This window comes from Ambystoma mexicanum, chromosome 2q, assembly GCF_040938575.1.
Source record: "Ambystoma mexicanum isolate Mex_15411 chromosome 2q, UKY_AmexF1_1, whole genome shotgun sequence".
Taxonomy (NCBI): Eukaryota; Metazoa; Chordata; class Amphibia; order Caudata; family Ambystomatidae; genus Ambystoma; species Ambystoma mexicanum.
In genome coordinates this window covers 755,245,082-755,261,847 of record NC_090924.1, presented here as the reverse complement: position 1 = coordinate 755,261,847, position 16,766 = coordinate 755,245,082, and the positions used below count along the sequence as shown (strand labels likewise).

The 16,766-nt window shown below is 46.2% G+C and overlaps 1 protein-coding gene across 4 annotated transcripts in view; it reads left to right on the top strand.

Annotated features, from left to right (window-relative positions):
- Nucleotides 1-2,627: 2,627 nt before the first annotated feature.
- Nucleotides 2,628-16,766, top strand: part of ESYT2 (extended synaptotagmin 2) — a 1,091,416-nt gene continuing 1,077,277 nt past the window's right edge. Inside the window, exon 1 of one of the 4 annotated variants that reach the window (XM_069647986.1) lies at nt 2,628-3,535. In XM_069647986.1, coding sequence (XP_069504087.1) covers nt 3,170-3,535 — 366 coding nt within the window. In that variant the 5' untranslated portion in view covers nt 2,628-3,169. The remainder of the gene's footprint in view (nt 3,536-16,766) is intronic. The other 3 variants (XM_069647985.1, XM_069647987.1, XM_069647984.1) reach the window with 3 other exon arrangements.

Genomic DNA, 16,766 nt, shown 5'->3' with positions numbered 1-16,766 from the left:
GTGTGGCCCAGGAAGTGGGTGGGACTGTCTTGTCCCACTTAATGTCTGTGGTGCCAGAAAGTCTGTGTGTGGGGCATGAGTGAAACCAATAGTTGTCCCTCATTGGACAACTATTGGCTGTTTAATTGGTGCAGATCCTTACCATTGGTGGGCTTGAACTTGCTTACAAGCTGGATTTTGGATATGAAAAGGACTCCTGCAGTCATTTCTTTAGATCAGCATTGGAGACAAGAATCCCTCGTAGAAGAGCAGCTGACTGAAGAGGCCCAGCATCCCTTCCTGTGTCTGGCTCGATGAAGCCCTGTTGGACTACCTGATGTGCGAAGGCCCTGCGTAGTGCTTCAACCCTTGCTTTGGTGGGACCAACCAGTCTCAACATGTTCTTGAGGATCCAGCCATCCTGAGACTTAGGAAGTATCCCTGGACCACATGGTGGATTGTCCTGCTCTCCAGTGGGCTACCTCAGTAGAGTTGTTGCTGATCTGACATTGCAGACAGGAATTTTGGTGGTCGCCAGCTTGTGGTATACGTCACCTTCCTGCCAAATCTCACCCTTCCAGCCTCAAGAGATCCTGTCCTAGAAGGACTTCTACAACCGTGACTGAAAAGGACAACTGCCGTCATCTTTGTGGTGTGGCTGTCAAAGAAACTCACCTTCCTCAGCCCTGTTAATGGTCATAAGGAGGGCTGCATTGGTGAATCGTGCATTTCTCCATCGCCGAGGGTTGTAATCTATCCTGGACCCGAACGGAAGAATCCTTGCACCTGCAGCTCCTGGTAACCTCTCACCGGAACCAGCAGCGGGAAATCCAACCTCCAGTGAGCCTCAATCAAACCCATCTAGTGACCTAGGGAAATCGGAGCCAGGGAGTAAGTAAACGCAAAAAATTTGTCTCCCCCTGTGCTCCATAGGATAACATTGAGAACAGGTTTCTTTGTATCTTTCCGTTCTGCTGCTTTTTGGTCATCGAACAGGAGTAGTACAATTTAAAAGATAAGAACACAACCTACTTACCAAGTAACCTTGTTGCATCTCTTCTTTCAGCCAATCATCAACACAAGTAACTTACCTGCTACAGATACGTTCTGGCGGGGAGGCATTGTTGCTCCTGTGACTTTTGATCACAAGGCCCCATTCTTCCTAGGGATTGGACTGCTGAAGTTAGGGAATATCACATGGGACTTGGTTCCATCTTTACTGCATCACTATACTTGCCTCCTTTGTTGATTTAAGTCATTGAATGCATTTTAAGAACCTATGGTGGCTGTATATTTGTTTATTATTTAGTGTTGCACGATATCACCTACTGGTTTCATTTTTTATGTGTGTTAAGCCCCAGAATAAATAACTGTATTTCTATACATTCCTGTCTAAATTGAATTATTGTGTGCTTCAATGTGTGGATTCATTGGGACCTCACTCTTTCTCTCCTGAGAATAGCCTTGACTGCTCTCCATGTTTACCTTGATTGGGTTTTGGCTAACCTCTGTGTTCCCCTGTTCACTATAACCAAAGTGGCCACCTAAAATCTGTTTACCAGGCCAGATTCTAGAAATCCATTTTAACAGTGTTCAATGAAAAAAAAACCACAGTAAAAACTTGTTAAGACTACATGCTTATGGAATGTTGTTGAGGGTCTTTTTGCAACTGTTTAACATGAGTAACTTTTGAGGGAGTATATTAACTCGATTTAAAATGTCTATTGTCTGAAACCTGCTCTGAAATGATATAATGTCACCTTTATGTGACCAGCTTGGTAAAATATATGTTTACTTAAACCGTTTTGGCACGTTGACCGAAGTTTTGCCTCCACCATGCCCTCCCCTGTTCTATTTGTGCCCTCCGGTTAGCTCCCTGACTCCCAATATTGATTTCTAGAGATGGCTTTGTCTTTATGTACTAGACTCTCTGAAAACCAGAAGATTATGTACAGCACTCGCTACGAGAAGTTGCTCTGTGCAGCAGCATTAGTGTGGTCTATGCAGTGCTTGCAAAGAGCAGCAGCACCCCCATTGTAAGAAGTTCACTGCTTCCTGTCAAATCTGATTTCTTATCTATTGTATTCTTTTTTGTGATCAAAAGAACATTGTTCCTCCTGTATATAAATAAATAAAAATAAATACAATCTTTGTGCAGTAGTCTCTACGGGAATTAGCCGTCTAGGAGCAGCACTGGCTACGAGTAGGAGCCCTGTCTGCGCAGTGAAATCTATGAGAAGCATCCTCTATGAAGAGAAGCAGACTTTTGTGTACTGAATCGCCTATGAGAAGCAGCAGCACAACTTGTGGCTGGAGTCTGTGTGAGCAGCAGTTTCACTGTAGAGCAGCAAGCTTTGTGGACTGAATTCATGAGCAGCCGTTTTTATGTGTTGCAGCACTACCTGTGCAGCGCATAATGTATGAGCAGCGGTTTCCCTGTACTGCGATCGCTTTGTATAGCAACAGAGTCTTGGAGCAGAGTAGCTGCTAGCCGGGAGCCGTTCTATGCAGCGGCGGCGGCGGCCTCTGTTTACATCCGTGTTTGCGAGCAATCCAGCCCAGGTTCGGTGATTACAGCAGAGGGCGCTGCTCCCCCGAGCTCCCCAGCAGTGACCTATATTCTTCTCTGACGGTTTCCTGTCGTGCAGGGTGAACCCTGAACCCACGGGCGAGCCACAGGACTCGGGACTAGCTGTCGCTGGGACGAGGGGCAGGAGGCGAGGAAGGGTAGTGGCTGCAGCTGGCTGGGCCGCCCCGCTCGCTCCGCGCAGCCGCCGACGAATGGCAGCGCCCGAGAGGGGGGACCAGCAACATCAGTACAGCCCCTCCCGGAGCAGCAGCAGCGGGCACTGATTCACAGCATGCAGCGCCGGGGACACGTAAGAGGAGCTGCGTCCGGGCGCGGACTGTAAGGAGACCCAGCACGCCCAGAGTGTGCAGGCGTGGGACTGCAGGCAAAACTGAAGCCTTGGCCCCACTCGGGACGCACTGCAGAGCTTGCCGGGGTAGCACGGAAGTCTGCACACCCTGCCTACGAGGGAAGGGCTGAGCTGGGAAAAGAGCAGCACAGGGACCGCTGGACCTGTTTTTTTTAATTTATTTTTTGGGCTTTTAGTTTTGGTAAAGTTCCTGTGGATTGTATGCAGTTTGATCTCGCTTTTTTGTTAAGGAAACAACAAAACTTGGTAATATGGCAACGTTGTCCGGGAAGGATTCAGATGGGAGCACCCCCGCGAAGCCCAAACCTCAGGATGCCCCCAGTCCAGCAGAGCCTCCAGACCCTCTTGGGGATCCCGACTCGAAGTCCATGATCAGCGTGGACATAGTGGGCCTCTTGAGCCAGTTTGGTAAAACCTTCGTGCTCATCTTCCCGGTGTACGTGCTGGGCTACCTGGGGCTGAGCTTCAGCTGGCTGCTTGTGGCCCTTGCCGTCTTCTTCTGGTGCCGGAAGAACAGGGGCGCAAAGGGCTCCCGGCTCTCTCGGGCCCTGGCCTTCCTGGAGGACGAGGAGAAGTCCATCAAGCGGGCCATCTGCACCGCGGAACTGCCCCCCTGGGTAAGTTGGCCCCGCCACCTCGCTTCTGGCCACTGCTCCGCCTGTTGGCCCTGGTCTTCGGCTCACTGTTTTTTAGACTGGCATTTCTGGTTTGGCTGTCTGTGATGTCAAGCAAGGTGATGTGTTCATTGAAACAATAGAAGTAGATGTTCAACTCGGGAGGGACACTTGTTGGTTTTATCACCTGGCTCATAGATCTCCGTTTAGGTGCCATCAGTCTTTACTGCTCCCCTGCTTTTTGCACATCTCCTCCTCCTAGTCCCTGCTTGGCGCTTTAGTGCCAATGGTTAAAGTGTATGAAAAGAAGCAGTGGAATAATGTTCCCTGCTGGCCTGTACCGCTCTCCACAAACCTCATCGCCACGCCCCTCCCATGCACAATACAAACCCCCAAACAAGTGCGACTGCTGCTTAATGAAACTTCATTGCAGTGCAGTACAGTGACGTCACGTTTCAACTGCTTTATACACTTTTATTTTAAAACGAAACCATCCCAGCGTGGTTTCCCTTTAAAATACAAGTGTAGGAACAGAAAAACTTAATAAAAAAAAGTAGAGGCGCACCGCTCCTGCCCATTTCAACCACTGTTTAGTGCATATCTCGTTGTTCTCTGCACCCTTGGGTTTAAGAAGCATCATTATTCCACCCCATGTATACCTGCCAACATTTGAGAATCAAAACCCTGAGAATTATGCCCCGCCCATAGCCATGCAAGACTCCGCCCATTTACACAAGGCCCCGCCCACATGTCAAAAAGGTAACTATATTGAATGTGTGATCTGCTATGTGCACAGAATGGCATCACATTTAACCGTGCATTTACAATTTTTACAGGGCCCTTTTGCATTTGGAAGCATTACACTAATCCAGATAAAGACATTTTTGCTAGCATGTGCAGACTAGCCTTCTCAGCTGCAAGCAAGGGGACCTCCAAACATCATTTTGAAATGCACACCCACCCACCATTCCATTCAGAAACCGGCTTCCAGCCTCTTTAAATTGATTCTGGGAATGTACCCCCGGTTTCCCCAGACTACGAGTCCTAGAATGCAGTTCAGTCTTTTCACACTGGCATGCATCTTGTTATGCAGGACGTAAATAAAATGTGCAATGCCTCATAAAGGGTAAAACCTTGTATTCATGTCAACCAAGCAGACACGGGACAGTCTAGTATGCATTGTTAGTCTGGTATTTACTTTAGCATAGATGCAGATTATGGGGCTTTTAAATGCTAAGCAGGCCATTCCAGTGAGCTGTGACTTGATAGGGAAAATGACCATTCCCACACACTTGTCCTCTAATGCCTGCAATAAGACGGGCCAACAAAGAGAATGAGGGGAACATGCCTGCAGCCTGTATAGCTCTGCTGAGACATCTCTTTAACAGTTTACCAAGCCCTTGATCAGTGCTTCCCTGAGAGGAACAAATAAAAGTAACCCTTAATTAGAAAATCACAGACTATGTAAAAAAAACACCCCTTTTTGGGTATGCAAGTGCTGCAAGTGCCGTCATAGCCGCTTCAATGTTGACTGCTCCAGCCCTTCCGAGCCTCAGAGAAGCAGCAACTCTGGGCCTGCTGCGAAAACCCCGGAGAAGAGCCTGAAAACCCTGAGTCTCTGGGACAAACCCAGAGGTTAGGCAGGTATGCCCCTATGTGCTGTGCACAAATCAACCCACGCTGCACCCCTGGGTTTATTATCTCATGAACTGCTCTACCCCTTAAAGCATACTGTGCAACTTGCACACTTTTGGCAGTTGTCACCTGCCATGAAATCGGTTCCCTCACCTGCCAAGCACTTTATCTGTAAATTCACTTCAATGGACTCTCACCCGCCAAACATGAAATCCTTTGTTTCCATCTGCTCTGGGGACTCACAAAAGGTTGAGTGGTATGCTGAGGTTAACTCTAATCCCATGCACTACTTACACCCCTACATTTAGGGCCACCTGATCCTCTGCTGCCCTCCTGCGGTTGACTGATCTCATGCACAACTGCCTCCCTGAGGTAGGGCCAGGCTGGTACAGTGATTTATCTCTACGGTTAGGTTAAATCCTGGATGCTACTTGGCTCCCTGAGTTTAGCTCTAATGTCATACACTACTGCACGCATGAGTTCCTGGGTTTAGAGCCCACCACATCATTTGTGTCACCGCCTTGTTTAGTGTCAGTCTACTGTACCTTACTTTATCTATAGGTTCACTGCTCATCTCTTACTGTATCGCTCCCCAGGCTGTAGTTCCCAACTCGTCGTCTTTTGCACCATAGAGGTTCGCGCCAGACTCCTACAACAGTTCTCCCCTGGGTTTAGTGGTATTGTGACAAATGAAGCTTCTGGGGCACCATTGGTCCAGGGATGAATTTCGGTTCCTAAACCATCAATCAGCCCCACACATCTAGTACACCAGAAGGGATCTGAACAGTTGGCAACACAAGTAAATTATAAACCTCCTTGTCCAATTTTGGTGACGTGAACGGAACGGCAGGCTTATCTCCGCAAGGTCGTGGATCGTTGGTTAGTTGCAACACAGCGAAAATACAATTTTACCCAATGATAAAAGGGACTGTCCATTCAAGGTTGCATAAAAATATCTACTTCATTATTATTACAACAGACAGTTCTAGCACACTACAGAATACAACCCACTCTGTAAAGGAACACAGAGGACAGTTTCATGAAGTAAAGGGATGCACTATGGGTACTAACAGGAGGTTAGTCGGTAAAGCAATCAGTCTTAACTGTTCAAGGTTATTTGGTTTCAGCACCAAGGGAGCAAGGGGTCATAGATGTCACTAGGGGCCTTGGGAGAAGGACCAGGGGGCAGAACCACAAAGTACCTTGTGCTTGAAATGATCTTGATGCTCGACAGCGTCGAGTCGGTTCCAGGACACTTTGCGGCTACTGTGACAGAGTTCAAGACGGGAGACAGCTGCAGGTATCAGGCTGCAGGCAGTTCGGCAAGTGATGCTGGATGGATAGCTGCAGGCTGGCCTACACGGCAGCTCAGGGTCAAGAATCATTGTCTCTGTGATGGTTGGCGGATCTGGAACGCTGGTCGAGGGATCTCGGATGCCTTTAGTGACTGCAGCATGACAACAGTCAGGGGGGTTGCCGGTCGCTGTTCGAGGGCTCCACTGCCTCGAAAAAATCCCTTGCGCTATGGATGCTGTTTGATGCTTGTCGTGGCACTCCTCCTAGCTTCTTCGCTGGGCTCGTGTTGTCCTTCAAGGTGGACGACCCAAAGCTGAGGAGAGTTTTCGCAGGCAACAGCATTGTCCTTTGTTTAGAGACTGTCTGGCACTTCCCACCCAGGAAGCTTGCTGGCAGAACCCATCAGGGCACGCTGTGTGCTGGCTAGGTAGTGGTTCTGGAGCTGTTGGATGGGACGTCTGAGTCCGGTATCTCCCGCTGTTCCCCACTGGCGGGAGCTGTAAAGCAGACTGTACCTTCTGCCACGGTCCAAATGAGTCCATCTTTCACACATCTTTCAAAGTCGTCGGATGATCTGCCTAGAGAAGGGCTCAACCCTCTTTTAAAGCCAAACGGGCCCCAGTGATTGGTGCAGGCTAAGGCTAACTTAATGAACCGATCCTGGGTGGTCAACAACAATCTTCTGTTATGCGTGAGGTCATAACCAGAGTGCTTTGCAACAGGAAAGGTAAGGGGTGACACCATGTACTACTAAGTTCCACCCATCTTCCTGTCTGTTGTGGTTCAAAGTGTCTCTCTGATTAATTGAGCTCTCTGCAACTCCTGATCAAAGTGCAGGTCTCCCTTGAAGTTTGTGGCGAGAACAGGCTTTCTGTCTCCATCAAATCACATACTTCTTCCCTCTGAAAGTGGGTTCCCTGCTGGGGTTGCCTACTGTAAACAGTTTTCCCAGACATGACATTCACTGCCCTTCACACAGAGGGGTGGGAGCTAGCTTCAAGCTGACACATTGCATATCAAAGAGGGGTTAGTTTCCTGTCCTTGTCAGTTCTGTGAGCAGGTCTCTTTGCAGACCTACTTTCGTTTAACTCTCATCAGTATGCACTGCCACCACACAGAACTTTGACAATAGAACAGGGCGGATCCATGGAACCTTTGATATTTAATTAGGCTGGCTATGGTAGTAGGAAGGTGTTGCCTTACCTCTTCCTGAGATGCTTTGATGTACCCGTGGCATTCACATTTCATCTAAATGTGACGGGGAGTACTGCGCCTGTGGCTGTGTCCCCCCAGAGTACACTTGACTATGTGTTTGTTGTGCGGCGAGCATTTCTGAGGTTGATCTCCCATCATTCAATTTCTTAAAACATTAAAAACAAAAAGCCCAGGTGAGCTCACACTCACTGTGCGGATGGTCAAATCCCTCACAGGCATCCTATACTACACTTTATAGGCTTATTGTGTTTCTTGCAGCTAAAAATCTGTCTCTTTAACTAACGCCCCCCACCCCCACTGTTAGGAACCCCCTATAGATCTATTCGCCTCATTCTCCTCCCATTGAATGCTTAGGCTCCGCTTGCACCCACCAAATAACCTACCATATTGAATCTTTTATGGGCCCTTCTCCATGCAACCAAATGTGAATCCAACTACCACCACCGAAAACATCTAATAAGCCACCTCCACCAGCTGGTGCATACTATTTGGGCCTCAGAGAACCCTTTACGTTTACTGCTCACACTACCCATGTCCCTTATTTTCTAGTCCCCAACTAACCAATCACTCTCTAAAACCCTAATACATCCACCTCACGCCATCACAGGCCTACCCAGTCAACGCCACATAAATACCAAAAAGTGAGGATTGATGCTCCTCTCTTCAGCTGTGCCACACTCCCCTGCCCACTTTTGCGGACAACTCTGCCCTAAGCACTCTTTACAATTTTCAGTCCTGGGCTCTCCCTTCGGAATAACATACTTCCAAATGACTTTGCAATCCCAAAGAAGCATACTGAGCCACAGGAACCGGGTACTTCGGTCCTGCACCCATCAACACCATGGGCTTCGCATTCTCTCCCACTAACCACCTTTCCTTTTTTTTAATAGAGCCACCCACAGCAGGGCGATATACAAGACCATTTAATAATATATTTTTTTGTACCCATGGCATTACTGTCTACCATCTTATCATCTACTAGATCCCTGGGATTTACTTCATGTTATCCGTTATGCCACCCCTTTATTTACTGCACATTCTTTACTGTGCCCTTACGTTCCCTCGTGTGCCCCTGAGTTTGGTTTCATCTCCTCATCTGATGCATCCATCCATTGTTTGTCCATCTCATTTTGGCTACATCGCTGGGCTCATTTCACCTCCGACTGCATCCATCCATTGTTTGTCCATCTCATTTTGGCTACATCGCTGGGCTCATTTCACCTCCCACTGAACTCCCGTGTTTAATTGCTCATCTATTTACTTGACTGCTTGCTTTGACTCGGTTGTAAGCGTATTCACTCGTTTGGGTTCAAATTCACCGTGTGCCAGGATTTTAAATTATCCTCTGTGTGCGCACTTTAGCGCAAAATCCGTGCAGTGCAAGCCCCTTGCCACGATTTGCCCTCCTTCCATGCCACGCGTCCTTTGCCCTGCCACCCCCTGTATGGTGCAGGCTGCTAGCTGACATTCCAAAGCAGGGCTTCCCTTCCCAGCACTACTGACATTCCTTCCACGCCTTCTCTCACCACGTTCAGCTGAGTCATGCAGTCTGTAGTGCGTTTCTTCCTCCCTCCCCCACCCACTTCATCAGAGGCTGGTCAGTTTCAGCTCGCGGTGGACGCATTGCAATCGGCCACGCCCTTCCTCTCACTGGAGTGCACGCACTCATCAGTATGGAGAATTCCCATTCATTCATTGATTGCTGCTGTGTAGACGTGTGTATTAGTGACATTAGTTTGGAAAAGGGCGAGCCAGTGTAATGTACACCCATTAACCCCACCATGCTGCCTGGTGCATGCACCAGACCTACCTTTTATTCTTTGCCTCCATACAGCAGCCTCATGCCATAAGTCTTTACATTATGTTATTATGTTGTTACGATTTGTACTGTGCACTGCTGCCATTTATATTGTCTCCAGGTGCCCTGGTGGATCTGGAAGAGGGTGGTTTGGTTATTTGGGAGGAGATGGTAAATGCAAGATTGTGGCACTTCCCGTTGACGGTCCAGATGGGAAGTACCCTAAGTGGTGTGTGCGCGACAGCCTTGTAGTTGTGATGCGTTAGGAGCATTGAGTGCTTTGTGTCAAGAAAGGCAACGACATGCCTGCGTGTGGGCGTGGTTAGCCCAGAGTTGGTGTGTCAGTTGTTTTTGGAGGTGTAGAGTTGTGTCGTTTGAAGTCTGAGGAGAGGGTCTTTTAAAAGTCACATGCAGGTGGCTAGTTTGAGTTTGCTTGTGATGAGTAAGGTGGAGAAATTGTGGGTTAGTCGGTAGGGCGGGTGGCTGGTCCTGCAGGATTTCCTTATCGGGTGCAAGCGTGTGATATCGCCGCTGGTTTAGTTGTGATGAGATGTATTGTTTCCTCATGGTTTTAGAGGGCTGAGGTCCTGTGTTGGTTTATTGACATTTTAGAAGGAGGGTGAATACTCCTAAAGTTTTAACAGCGACCAAATGTGCCGATTACATTACATGAATTGATTCCACGTGTTTTTTTCACCCCTGACTTTTTTTTCTTCTTTTCCATAACCAAATGTTCCATGTTTGAATTTTCACTGTTTGTAAATTCAGAGCAGCAGCAAAATGCGGGGTGTGGTGTGGAGTGGGCTAACTTCCCACAGAGCATTAACCGCACCCCCTAAAAAAATGATCCTTTTTCCCAAACATACCAGCTGCAACTTTTTTTTTAAAATTCTATATTGTAGGTAAACATTTTTGGTCGTGAATATTCATGAAATCACTGGATACCCACTGTTTGATTCTTTCTTCTCTTCAGCATTCTGTGTTCCCATTATTTTTCTTTTTTTCTTTCTTTTCTTTTCTCCTGGTCAAACAGAATCAATACAAACTGGTTCTTGGCTATACAAAAATATATATTACATCACACAAGATTCCTCCTCGTTGCATTCAGCATTAAAAGATCGATTCTATGACAAGACAGGAGGCTCATATTATGCATTTCAGTCTTTACTCTGAAACCACAGCAGCAAAGAAAAACTTTTACAAACAAAAAAGTTGTAAATGTCAATGTAAGGGAGCTCCCCAATCCATCATGGAGGACAGGTCATGCCCTGCAGGAGACCATTGAGATGGGACCCTTCCTTATATAAGTCCATTACTCTAAATCTAACTCCTCTTTCTTTGCTGTTGACACCACAGCTAAGTCACTCCTTTTTCAGTTGTGCCTTGCGTGTTAGCCAGTAGTAGGTCTTGATAGTATGTATATATATATATATGTTTTTTGACTTTAGCCCAACGCCCGTGGGCCTCAATTGTTCTGAGGCATTTTTAAGCTTCTGCATCAGCCCAGAACTGGGATAGGTCAATAGTAAGCCTGCAGGTTTACCTTGCAAGAGGATCTGGGTTCACTACCCGCCATGTCGTGTGCACATATGGGTTTCTGTATATATATATATATAATTTTTTTTTTAATTAGCCGTTTTAAATTGATATTTCAGTTATATTTGGGGACCCGCCTGTTCAAAGATCTGATGCACTGCCAGTCTGCAGCTTTATGTTAGGCGCTGCTCATGGCATAGGTGATTTGCCTTCTCTTAGGTATACTCAAACCTGCTCGGTTCAGGTTCTGCCTGAGTTCTAATGCGAGGTTACCCCTTGTGTACTGCTGGTTCCCACACCCTGCTGGGGTGAGCAGTTTGAGGTACACTTGCTTAGTGTATTCCTCCCTTAAACTTGGCACCTTGGTTTGGTATACACGCATTTCGCCGACCTATTTTTGGTCGTGGTACTTTTCATGGCCGACCCTTTCATCGCCAACATTTTTATTTTAAACATTTTTTTAGGGGGGTGTTTGTGCGGGTTGGGATATGATTATTTAAGTAAGGGGGGAGTTGGGGGGGGGGGGACGCAGCCCCCCCCATAAATAAATAAATAAATAAATAAAAATGTTGGCGATGAAAGGGTCGGCCATGAAAAGTACCACAACCAAAAATAGGTTGGCGAAATCACGTAGAACCCTTTGTTTAGGTGCTGCTTGTGGCAGATGCCATTATCTTCCATGTAAGTGTGCCGTCACCTGCTCAGTGGCAGGCTTTGCCTGTGTTCTTCTGCGAGGTGACCCCTCGTATACTGCTGGTTCCACACCCTGCTAGGGTGAGCAGTTGAGATGCACTTGCTCAGTGTATTCCTTGCTTAGAATCAGCAACTTTGTTTGTGTGCTGCATATGGCATTGCTGATTACCTTCACTGTTTGTGTGCCATAACCTGCTCGGTTTCAGGTTCTGCCTGAGTTCTAATGCAAGGTTGACCCTCGTGTACTGCTGGTTATCGCGCCCTGCTTGGGCGAGCAGTTGGAGGTACACTTGCTCAGTGTATTCCTCCTTTAAAAGTCGGCAGCTTTGTTTTTGTTTGGGTGCTGCATGTGGCAGTTGTCATTATCTTCCCTGTAGGTGTGCTGTCACCTGCTCATGGCAGGCTTTGCCTGTGTTCTTCTGCGAGGTGAACCCCTCGTATACTGCTGGTTCCACACCCTGCTAGGGTGAGCAGTTGAGATGCACTTGCTCAGCGTGCTCTTGTGCTAAACAATATGTTTAAGTGATGTCTGGAACACATTTGCGTTTTCAGAATTGTCAGTAGCCCGGATAGCTCAGTAGGTATCAGCTTCTATAAGGCTAGGGTTCGGACCCCTGTGAGGGCGTAACCCCTCATCCTTGAATATTTTATATTATTTTATTTATTTATTAAGTACTTTAAAGAAAAGAGTGTATGGAGGTAGTTGTAAACAGACTCGTGTTAACCTTCGTCTTTTAGTTAAAATTCTGTCGCCCTTTACCTTAGTTAGTTTCAGGACAACTCAGTCCTTTCCTTAGGTTTTGCTTTCCCCAATAACAATTGCTCCACCCAATACCCGTGCCGATTAAGCTGCAGAATTTTCTCTAGACATGAGAAAGAAAAAATTATGCGCTATGCCCCTATTGAGGTCTGCAGGGGTTGATGCTCTCTTTAGTGGGTGGCGTGTTTCCCTTACTATTTGTCCCATTATGGCATTCATTATACTATTTGGACTATTGGTGGAGACAAGGTCAGCTCAGGGTTATCTGTTCAGTTTTGTTGCAAGGCAGGTTGGGCAACCATGTTCCAATTGGATGGAGTGTTTGGAAACACTTGTTGGTATTAGAGGGACGAGTTGCCAAATAATAACTTTCTGACGCCTGCCCCATGGTTTTCCTCCCAAGGCTTGACCTGTTTTCAGCTATCCGTCTAGCAGTGTGTTACAATTTCCCCTCTGCTCGAGGAGTACAAGCAGACTTCTGTACCCTCAAGAGGGTTGTTTAGCCTCTTTGTGTATATATTTTGTCTACAGTGCAGCGAATAGAGTGCTGGCTTCCTGATCTGTGCTGAGCCTACGGATGCAGGCTCCTAATTTGGGAGGGTCTAAATCAGTCTTTCATCCTGCTGAGATCGATAAGTGAACACCTCACATCACACACTGTTGGTAGTAGTGATGAGCAACACTCGTATACCTGAACTTCGTAGCACTATATAAGTGCTATTTTGCTATGGGCAATGTGCTTAATCTTTCCTTCCCCTGATCCCCATAGTGGCCAGTCAGCCTCACATGCATTCAGACTCCAACCTCAGTGTTTGAAGGGACAGTGGTCCCAGTATTCTTTCACAACCTTTCATTTACTGGGCATGATAATTATCCCAAAGTCCTTTTCCCCCTCATTCCCCTTCCCGCCAACCTTGGGGGGAGATTGCATCATAATATTACACCTCTTGGAGTAACACCTGATGGTTTCTGTTTTTCCTTTTACAGGAGTTCTGGCTCATGACCAGTGCAGACTCACACTGAGCATTTTCCTCCGTCAGTTTACTTTCCTTTGCGCTACTTCCTGGTATTTCACTACGTTAAGCAGAGCCCCCCCTTCCACTGTCATGGAGTTGGTTAAGAAGTCTAAGAGTGTATTTTATTTTAAGAGTGTAAAGCGGGGCTTTAGTGTGGTCCTCAGGATAGCCTTCTTCTGGGTTGCAAGGTTTTTCTTTAGATAAGTGGGGGAGGTTTTTCTCCTCCTTTGGGAAGGCACAATATCCCTTGGTGGGATAGAGGGGTCTGGAAGTGCTACTCCTCTTCCATCCAAGTTATTATGGCCTTCTATCACAAGGCGTTCCAACATCTCTACGTTATCTATCTCAGAAGGTGTCTGTCAGTGAGATCTCCAGAGAGCTGGGATATATATTTAGTTATTGACTTGTTTCGCCTAGTCACCTGCATCGCAGGTAGACCTTTTGGGTTTTTCACAGGAGATTGCTTTGCAATAAAGTGCCAGCACAGGGTGCGGGGTCTTCAAGGTTTTTCAGATTGGCTAAGGTAGAGGTTAGTCTTCTTCTGGTGAGCAACTTCATTTGAACTGTTTAGTGATCAGTTCTTTGCAGTTTAGAGTCTTTGCTAAGACTATGGAATTTAGTGGTCCTCCTTCGGTTAGTTTATGATCCTCTAGGGAATTTATCAACCATGGAGGAGGGAACCAGGTCCAAGCACCTGGCACATCTACAAAGGGGTTCATATATCACTATGATGGTAGCGATTGGATGTAAGATACATTTTTTTCTCCTTGCCAAGTTCGGTCTCTTAAGGGTCAGGTTTTTGTAAATATCTTCCTTTTGTCAGGGTAGCGGAGTCCTTCTTCAAGAGCTCGGGAGATCTGTTGGTCTCCGTCTTGGCAGTTTGGAAGGTTTGACTTTTCAGGTGGAGCCCCTTTCTTCCATTCTGCTTCTACCCCCAGAAGACATACCTTTCTTAGTATACACATATGTTTGGGGACAATTGTGTGTTAAGTCTATTGCTTCAGCTCCGCTCAGGATAGGTCATCCTATTGCAGATTAATAAAATGACTTATTACTCTCATTTTACCATTTAGGTAGATTTGTCTTTCCCACTTGGTTCCCCAGTGTAGTTATGTGACATGTCCTGTTGCTAATACGATATCTTTCTTTGATGGAACCTACAAAACTTTCACCCCCTAAGGGGTATTTCTTTTTATCTCCAGGAGAGCTAAGTGTTTATCTTCTTTGGTTTGCTATCTAGGTTCCCAAAGGTGGTATGAATTTAAGTGTTTTGAATGTTTGATTGAACAACAGAGGAGTTTTATTGCTCCGATGGGGTTTTTCCTAACCTTTTAGTATAGGAAAACTTTGTTCAGTGTCCCCCCCTCTTTTTAACCAGTTGGTTTTGGTGGCCTATAAGCAACACTGGAATTGGCACATCTTCCAGTTATCTTTTCTTGCAGTGGATTTGGCTATGCCTTATAAGACAGTTATTCGGGCAGCCTAGCCTTGGGCAATACTCTTGCAGTTAGCTGATTGATCAAATGAAAACATTTAAAACATTTTTTTTCTTCTATCATTTATTATATTGTTACTATTATATTGATCATGTTGTACTAATGGGATGCAAGGGCTTCAAACTTGCATAATATGAGCCTCCTGTCTTGTCATAGAATGGCTAATCCCCACACTAGCGTGAGATGGGGGTTTATATTCTATTAAAGACAAGGAGGCGAGTATTATCCCACCAACCCACCCTTGATATGATATGATATGGCAGTTATGACACCCATATACACAGGTGTTTCAAGAGAGAACATTCTTTGGTTGGTTGTTCTTCCCATCCACCCACCCTTCTTGCTTGTTCTTACAGCTACGAGTTGAGGTTCTGATCAGGAGTGTGGCTCATAGTTACAAGATGTGGAGTATGTGGTACGAGAGCTTCGCTGGATTTGTCTTCATCGTTTATCATCTGATCTGTGCAGTGGATGTCTGGTTCAAGACAGCTACAGAAAGAGGAGTTGGGATTAGAGTAATGGACTTGTATAAGGAAGGGTCCCTGCTCATTGGTCTCATGCAGGGCATGACCAGTCCTCCATGATGGATTGGGGAGCTCCCTTACATTGACATTGAACTCTATTTAGTTCTGTTCTTTACAGCTTTTTGAGTAAAGATTGAAATGCATAATACTTGCCTCCTTGTCTTTAATAGAATCTAAACCCCCATCTCACGCTAGTGTGGGGGATTAGCCATTCATGGAGATTGCTACTGGGCTCAGCTCAGATGGCCGCTTGCTAGGTCAGCCCTGTTTGCCACCTCCATTTCTGTTGCTCTGAGCCTGCGATAAGAGCAAGAGACAAGCCTAATCGAGGTTGGAACAGCCTTTGACCTACACCAGCCCTAGGACACTGGCAAAGGTGGCTATTGTGAAGGCATCATAAAGAAGGACACAGACAACAGATTCCAGATTCAAAATAATCAATTTTATTAACATAAATGTCAGGATGGATAAAGGTCTAACTTGCCCTATGATAAGGTGGGATTTCCTTACCTAAATAAAACAAAGGAAAGTCTGAGTCAGAGTTCAATTTAGGAATCTGTCTGTGTCCAAAATCTATGCTTGCCCTCACAACTATAGCCATACAATGTGTAGGAATGTCAGCAACCAAAAGAGGAAACCAGTGTTTAACACAATGTCCTGAGCTTCTTCCAGCTCACAGCTTTCTTTCAGCTGCTACCTTCCCCAAGTATAAAACAGTTCAACAAAGTAAAGTCTCAACATTCCCTTTCTTAGTGTTAGAATGAGTCTTTTCAGGTCTTGGGGTCTCCTTCCCAAAGTTAGGACTCGGGTGCCCTTCTCCAAGTCACATAATTCAATCAACCTTTAAGTGAAATGTTCCTTGTCAGAACTCGGGGTTCCCTCCCTCAAGCTCCAAGTGCCACACTTCAAAAGAAACACAAAATGTCCTTGTCTTATTCATTTTTAGCACTTCAGGGTATGATGGTTTGCATGGATTTAAATTTCCTCTCCTCGTTTTGGCTTTCATCTGGTAAGTAGCAAATTCAATTTGGTTTTCAATAATTAAATCTTTAGTTTAGGGTTCATTTGCCCTTCATCTCACGGTTCAATAATTGTTCGTTTCACACTGAATAGTTCAATGTTAGGAGACCTTAGAAAACGTGTACCTCGCCACACGCGACCACTCCGATGCAAAGTATCTTAGGAAATACTCAAGTTCACACATGCGCACCGGGTTTCTCAATTACCAGAAATTCACTGGTCGCTTTGAATGTTGGTGTTGCAGC